The sequence below is a fragment of the Melampsora larici-populina genome (assembly GCF_000204055.1).
Source record: "Melampsora larici-populina 98AG31 unplaced genomic scaffold MELLAscaffold_5, whole genome shotgun sequence".
Taxonomy (NCBI): domain Eukaryota; kingdom Fungi; phylum Basidiomycota; class Pucciniomycetes; order Pucciniales; family Melampsoraceae; genus Melampsora; species Melampsora laricis-populina.
The window spans coordinates 765,517-772,618 of record NW_006768769.1 but is presented as its reverse complement, the minus strand read 5'-3'; the positions used below and the strand labels follow the sequence as shown (position 1 = coordinate 772,618).

The 7,102-nt window shown below is 44.2% G+C and overlaps 2 protein-coding genes across 2 annotated transcripts; one reads left to right on the top strand and one right to left on the bottom strand.

Moving 5' to 3' along the window:
- Window positions 1–1,433: 1,433 nt before the first annotated feature.
- Window positions 1,434–3,165, top strand: MELLADRAFT_60199 (uncharacterized protein; the record flags this gene model as incomplete). Its single annotated transcript, XM_007406197.1, has 5 exons — window positions 1,434–1,808; window positions 1,879–1,998; window positions 2,122–2,445; window positions 2,508–2,521; window positions 2,568–3,165. 5 exons carry the CDS (start codon window positions 1,434–1,436, stop codon window positions 3,163–3,165), a joined length of 1,431 nt encoding a protein of 476 aa, XP_007406259.1.
- Window positions 3,166–3,744: 579 nt separating this feature from the next.
- MELLADRAFT_103067 (uncharacterized protein) lies at window positions 3,745–5,082 on the bottom strand (the record flags this gene model as incomplete). Its single annotated transcript, XM_007405880.1, has 2 exons — window positions 3,745–4,337; window positions 4,746–5,082. The coding sequence occupies 2 exons, from the start codon at window positions 5,080–5,082 to the stop codon at window positions 3,745–3,747; spliced, it is 930 nt and encodes a 309-aa protein (XP_007405942.1).
- Window positions 5,083–7,102: the final 2,020 nt, after the last annotated feature.

The window sequence follows — 7,102 nt, the reverse complement described above, 5'->3', positions numbered from 1 at the left end:
GGATCTCGCTGGAGAACCTTCACTAAGGTTCAGATCTCAGTCTCACGTTGGCACAAAACCACTGAAAGCTATTCTAGAACTTGGTTATATTACCATTTGCTAGCTAGCTCCAGTCAGGGTTTGTGAGGAGACCCAAGCATCAGAACGACAGTCAAAACATACAAAATAAAAGAGAAAGATAAAGAACTGAAGAAACTTGTACCTAGCTCCAGTCAGGGTTCGTGAGGAGAGAGGGAACCCAACGTGGAGCCAAGTGACTCATCTAAACTATGCAGTATGACCTGTGTGAGGCCATGGTGTTACAACCCTTACAGTCCAGTTCTATACGTGCAAGTGAGAGAAAAACAAGCAGATAGTGTATAGAAATAAAACACATGTAACATCATGTCCACATGATCTCCATAGTGCACCACACAGACTAATCAACTTTGATGTCCAGCCAGGGTTTCAAAAACTTTCTTATCATTTGTGTTTGATAAAAATACAACAACATTGTTGTTTGAGTTGCATCAAAGCTGCCTTAGGACCATGAGAATGACAAAAATAAACCAAATTTTGTACTGGGTAGATAAACTTAACAAGATGATATAAAATCCAACACACACCGAGAAGCGGTTTACGAAGATTCAGCTGACTCCACTGGGGCTCGAACCCAGGACATCATGCGTACACAAGTGTTAAGCAGGCGCTCTACCAACTGACACCGGGTGCAATGTCGTGTCGCATTCGGGGCTGCGACATGCTGTCGCTGCCTTGGGGAATATACATGCCCCGAGTGCGACAGGCCAAATTTGGCTGCGACACCCTACTGTGCCCTGCGACACTCGTGTCGAATGCGACAGCCAACTATTTGGCTGCGACAACTCACCCATCCGTGGTTTCATCTTCGACCGAGCCATATCTGTCATTGAACGGTCTCGCGTTCATAGCAGAACAGCCCCACCAACAGTTACATACGTCAGGGTCTACCTTAAAGAATCGAAGGCCATTCGTCATCTCACAAGCCACAATTGGATTCCCACACCAAATAGACCATCCGATCGAAGATTAACCGACGAAGTTCTTGGAACATTTGCCTCCGTCACCCCATCCCATCATCTTAGCTTCAGGTAGTACGCTTAGTCCAAAGGAATTCAAAGGTGTCAAAGGACTTTGAAAGGAATTCAAACATTCAAGGGAATTCAAACGGTCGAAAGATTTTTTTTCATACGAATTGGGTCAGTGCCTGCGTTTCCAATTCCTGGAATCCTATATAAAGACTAACATAATTGCTTTGCTTTATCCTTCGACCCACTAAACAAATTCCACTCGTACTACACTTCATCTTCATCTTCAATCAAACAATCGACCCTTTTACTTCTATCGTTCAACTTCCGCCATCAATTCCCCATATTCTTCATTTTTCACTTTCTATAATCTCTTTTCCCTCAATAATGTCTGCATCCATGAACATCGACTCGTCTGACGGACCAACATCTACCTCTTCCGCCCCCGTTACGGCTGAAGCTTTGGCTGCTGTAGTTGCCGACGCCTTGAAGCAACAAGCGAGTCAATTCGAAAGCATCATTGGAGACCTCCAGACTCAAGTCGGCAGCCTCACCGTCAAAAAAAAATCAACCACCAAGAAGGCCACCCAGTCAACCGCTTCTACTCCTTCTCAGCGCCTCTCAACTCCTACGTCTCGTAAGGTGTCCAAGACCACCACCCCGTCTAAGTCTCCCAAAACGCCAAGGACGCCGACTCCTCGCAGGAAACATCCGCTTCAAATCAAATCAGACGAAATTGACCAAAAATTCAAGACAACGAAGGTAATTTCCTTTGACTTTTGCAATGTCATTCTGTAATTGATGGCTGACTCCTCACTGTTGCATGTTTTAGGACGCGCTCTATGTCCATATCAAGATGATGTGGGGTCTCTACAAACAAAGCGACGTGCCTCCAACCCCCTGCGTCAACCTTCTCAGAGAATTCTACTCAAAATTCAACTCTTCAAACAAAGTTGAAGCCACGCTCGAGAATCCCGCCAGCTCTGATCTCATCGCTCAAGAATCAATTGTCTCTTTAAAGGAACTGCGAGTCAGCGGTGGTAAGATAGCAAGGAGTCTTGGAAACATCGATCAGATGTCAATTCTTTACATGAGTAGTGTCCTTGCGAAGGTTGGTATACGGGAGTGGGCACCGGACCTCGATGAACCTCACGACTCTCTTTACAACTCAGCATGCCGGATTGTTTGTCTCAACACCTTTCGCCAACTCTTTGCGACTGGTACTTACAATTACATGAATGTTTTGGGTGATCAAGTCAATGAAATGTCTAAGATGCTTGCGGCGTACAATCATTATGTACATTTCGTGATGGCAGGAAGATACAAGGCTGAAAAACAAGAGGTTGGTCGTGCTGCAAGGGCAACTGCAAGAAAAAATATCCAAAAGGCTCGGGAGAGGGTGAGTGTTCACTTTAATTTTTCTTTCTGTTTTGATTTTCATTTTTCTGATTCATGTCTCAGCTTATGGAGGCTAGGTGCGATTACTTGTATCGACACAAGAAGAACGTCGAAGCGCTACAGGACCTTGTGCGCAAATATCCTTGCACATAGCGATGACGAGCTTGACCCAGTCAAGAATGTACGAACCATCAAAACCCTTGCGTACCGCTCTAAGAACGCCAGCAAGTGGTTCCGTGCTCTTGAAGTGGAGATGCAGAAGGAGGCTCAAAGTCTTTCAAACGGTAAGGGGACTACAAAGATACCTCGCAAATTACCCACAGTACCTGTCCCTTCTGAATTCACCCGAGCTCCAACTGGCCTCCCAATCGACTTCTACGACCGCAAGTGGTTCAAAAACCTTGCCCCTGGCCAAAGACGTCTCACAGCCGACGCTGAACAAGTTTGCTTTCTTCCGGATGCCAGTCAATCTCTTATGTCAACCCGCCACCCCGATGAACTCATCTCCGACGAACGATTCACCGCAAAATACCTTGACTCAAAGTTACTGGCTTATGACTTACCTGATGAAAAAAACGACAACGATGATGATGATGATGAAGATGAAGACGAGTCAATGGGAAGTGAAGATGAACAAGTGGTAGAAGATGAAGATGATGGATTCTTTGATGATGGAGATTATGGTGATTTGTATGATAGTGGTGATGAGGAGGAAGAGTAAAACAAAGGGTGTCCGGGTTTTTTTCACCTGTTTCTTTTGATTGTCTCTGATTTTCCATTATCCTTCTCTTGCCCCTCTATCAATGTCTAAAAAAATGCCAAAAAAATCGTTTGTGATAAAAAAAATAACAAAAACACACTGTTCCTTGTCTTATTTCTTCCTATTCTTGCCTGTGATGTTTTGAAATAACACCAAAAAAAACTTGTGATAATCATTAAATCCAAATATATGTTGTTGTTTTCTTCCCATTATATATTTTCTCGTCAGTAATTGATTGATTTGGTGTGTTAAGCTTTTTGTGGTGCATGTCCCAAAAAAAGTTGATCCGTTGATCTTTTTGAGGATCTTCCCAAAGCCTTACAAAAAGATCTTTAACAGATTCCAACACAATTGGAACACAGAATAAAACCAAGTCCAAACAGTCAAGTGTCCGCATCCAGGTTTAAACAGCGTCTGGGTCACATTCAGTGTCTGGGTCACATTTGCTGACTTTAAAGCCGATGAGGTGTACCAATACTTCTTGTGAAGTTCATATCTTGATTTCAAAAGTAGAAAGAAAGAAAAATAACTACAATACATTTAAACAATATCTAATTGTGAGTTATAGTCATAAGGTCGAAGCATAATCCCATTGTCTTTGATTCCAAAGACATCTGTAGGCAAGAGACGATAAGCAGCTACACATACAACTGATTTAGTGGGTAGAATGATATGGTGCTTATCAATTTGACCAACTACACATTTGAGTAAAAAGATCAAATAACGAAAGATACGAGAAGGAGATTCAAGGTCCTTTGGGTAGAGGTTATTAATGGGACTAACTAACAATACTGTTTCCCACTTCTCTTTGACATTTTGATACTCATATATTTGTCTGATTATCCCATACTTTGTCTTACCCTCATCTTTATATTCAATGCAATTATTTGGCTTCAGCACTGAAACAACAATTCTTTTCGAAACTCTCCATGTAGCCCTTGGAATCGCATACGGTTGTAAAACCCTGGCTCTTGGTGGATGAGGCAAATTGCGATAGTCTTGTATTTGGTTGTCTTGAACTTGTGAAAAATCGAGCAAGAGTTCGTATTCCCGAGCGTCCAACTTGATACGATAGCGGCTCTTGCTGGGATCTTTCTTGGTTCCATTTTCTGAGTTTACCACATCGTCGATCACTGAATAATTCCCAGACAGCCTCTGCCATTGACTGAATCGAGTCATGATTGTCCCATCCATTTGAGCTGGACAAAGAGCTATCAGTCTCAATCTGTCCGACTTCACAAGCTGACGTAAAGACTTACCTAGACGTTTGTTTGTTGGTATTTTCTGTAGTACCCCTATCAATCTTTCACCAGAGAATTCTGCGACCGAATACAAAGGTCCCCAACGCAACATTTGCTCGGGTATATGCAAAGCATAGTGATGGTTGGAAACAATAGGGACCGTCTTGAAATTTTTTTTTGATGTTTCGTGATATCTGCGATAACAGGTTTGAAAGGTTTTTCCTTCGAATTCCGATACCTTCTTAGCACATACTATATTTGTACATTGAACTAAGTTTGCAATATTGAGTAAGATTTGACCTCGGTTCGTATCGTTCTTGAGTTCTTCCACATCATCGGCCACATAAAGTTCTACGATAATCAAAGGAATGATGAAAGCGAATAAGGAATGCCACTGTGACGCTTTCAATGATCCGGCTTTTGCGTCTCCTAAGTTTGATGGCATTCCTGGAATCCCAGTAGGTAGCACGACGTCCTGCAAGCGCTTTCGAAAGAACATGATATCTTCTTTGGAGAGAAGACCACCATCCCATCCACCTTCAAGATCCACATCAAGCTCTGATTCACTCGACTCAGCTCCATCTTCCATGTCTTCATCGTCATAAATTGCATTGCCACATCCTTCCTCATACACCATCCGTTTTGGTGCAGGTTGAAGTGAGTCGGCTTTCTGATTTCCATGCGGCCTCTTCTTTTTTATACCAGCTTTTTGCTCTTGTGTATATATCACAAAAGCCCATCGAATTCGAAAATGGTGATGAAGGACCCCTTCAAACCAGTTATGCATCATTCCGAGTGGAAGGTGCTTAACTGGGTCACGATAGTTGAGTCGATTGAATTCTGACCAACGCACACCGGTATCTTTGAGAATCTCGTCTTTGCGTGCCAAGGTGATGGCTGATTTCGAGGTATTTGCCGCTTTGAGAACCTCTGCCTTTGTTCGAGGTCGGCCTAGCTTCATCTTATCCATATCCTTGGAAGAAGCCCAACACCATGTGCAGTACAAAGTGGCGGAATGAGAAGCAAAACCTGCCACTTTGTGCATGCCCACCATGTCGCCTAGTATCATAAGTAACTTGACATGCACTAGCCGACCTTCTGGGTATTGAGAGGTGGGCATAATGATTCCTTGTTCAAGAAGGATCAGGTCGTCGATGTGATCTCTAAGTACATGAGTGATAGTCGTCATATCTGGTGCATGCGGACCTGGGGTGATTCCGGCAACGCACGTGTTGTGAATGAGGTTTTGCAGAGAGGGTGGAAGGTCGAGACAGTTATAAGCGAAAACTCCCATTGATGTTTGAGCGCCTTGTTTCTTGTTACCTCTTGGGTTGAACCAATCGATGAATAAAGAGACCATGAGATTCAATGGCTTGGGTCCAGTTGGAGGGTCGCTTGGCCAAGTGACCTCCTTCCAAGCATCAGACTGCTGGATGTCGAATATCTTGGTTTCGGAGGACTTGCTGAGCTCGTTGGTCCAGTCGATTATTTCCTGCTCAATGTTTGACTTGGAAAGGAACCAGCAAAGCCATGACAATAGTTTCTGAGTAACATATAAGTTGCGCGGATGCCCAATTTCACACGATGGCATGTTTGAAAAAGCGCTGGGATTTCTTTGACTTTCACCCCTATCTCGAAGACTTCGATAGAGTTTCTTCAGCTGAAAGAGTGCTTCGCCACATTTGTGAGCTTTTGGCGACTTCCTGAAGGAACATAACCAGGGTGCGCCGGCTGGTTGATAAAGACTGAAACATGTCGGGCAGCAGATTTGTTTATTCAATACAGGGCCAATTGAAAGTGACTTGACAATGGTACGCATGTCCTTTGGGAGTTGGCGATCTTCGGTATTGTCTAGAAGTGGATTCCGAGCCGTTTCTAAGATTCGAAGTATGAAGACCCGTGCAAGCTGGCAATTGACACCGCTAACACCACAGAATAAGTGAAGCCAACTGAGAAATAACCCTACAAAGGTGATCACTGATGAACAGAAAAGGAGGGTCAGATCTCAGATACTTGACTTCATTGTGTCGATTCTATATCACTCACCAGTAATTGATGAGTCAGACCCGTCTACATGTAGTGCCTCATAATCTAATCCTTCTTGTTTCTTTAGCAAGTCTTCAAGATTATTGGTTTCACGTTCGGGAGAGCTTTCGCGGCTTCTTGATAAGTCGTCTGGTGAGTCTGAGTCTTTGAGATCAGCGCGGTGGTGTTTGAGTTGGGTTTCGCGAGATACGAATTGACCAGGATGTGAGTTCCCATCTTCGTCTGTACATCTCTTCGATACGCAGCGTGAGCAAGTACATATGATCATTGTGATAGCGATGAGGTATGGTGTTGTGGACAGTCAATGAGTGCTTTGGAATAAGGGAAGTCGTGGTGGGCCGAGGGTTGGTGTGTCGCATACAGAGGGTGAGTTGTCGCATACAGAGGGTCAGTTGTCGCACTTGACCGGTGCGCAGGGTGGATGTCGCAGGTCACCGTGTGTTGTCGCAGCCAAATTTGGCTTGTCGCACGCGGGGCATGTGGAGTGCCCGAGGCAGCGACAGCGTGTCGCAGCCCCGAATGCGACACAACATTGCACCCGGTGTGAGCTATAGTGCCATGGAGTTGGCAGCTGTGACCACGGTTATCACTCAATATATCAGTGAAACATC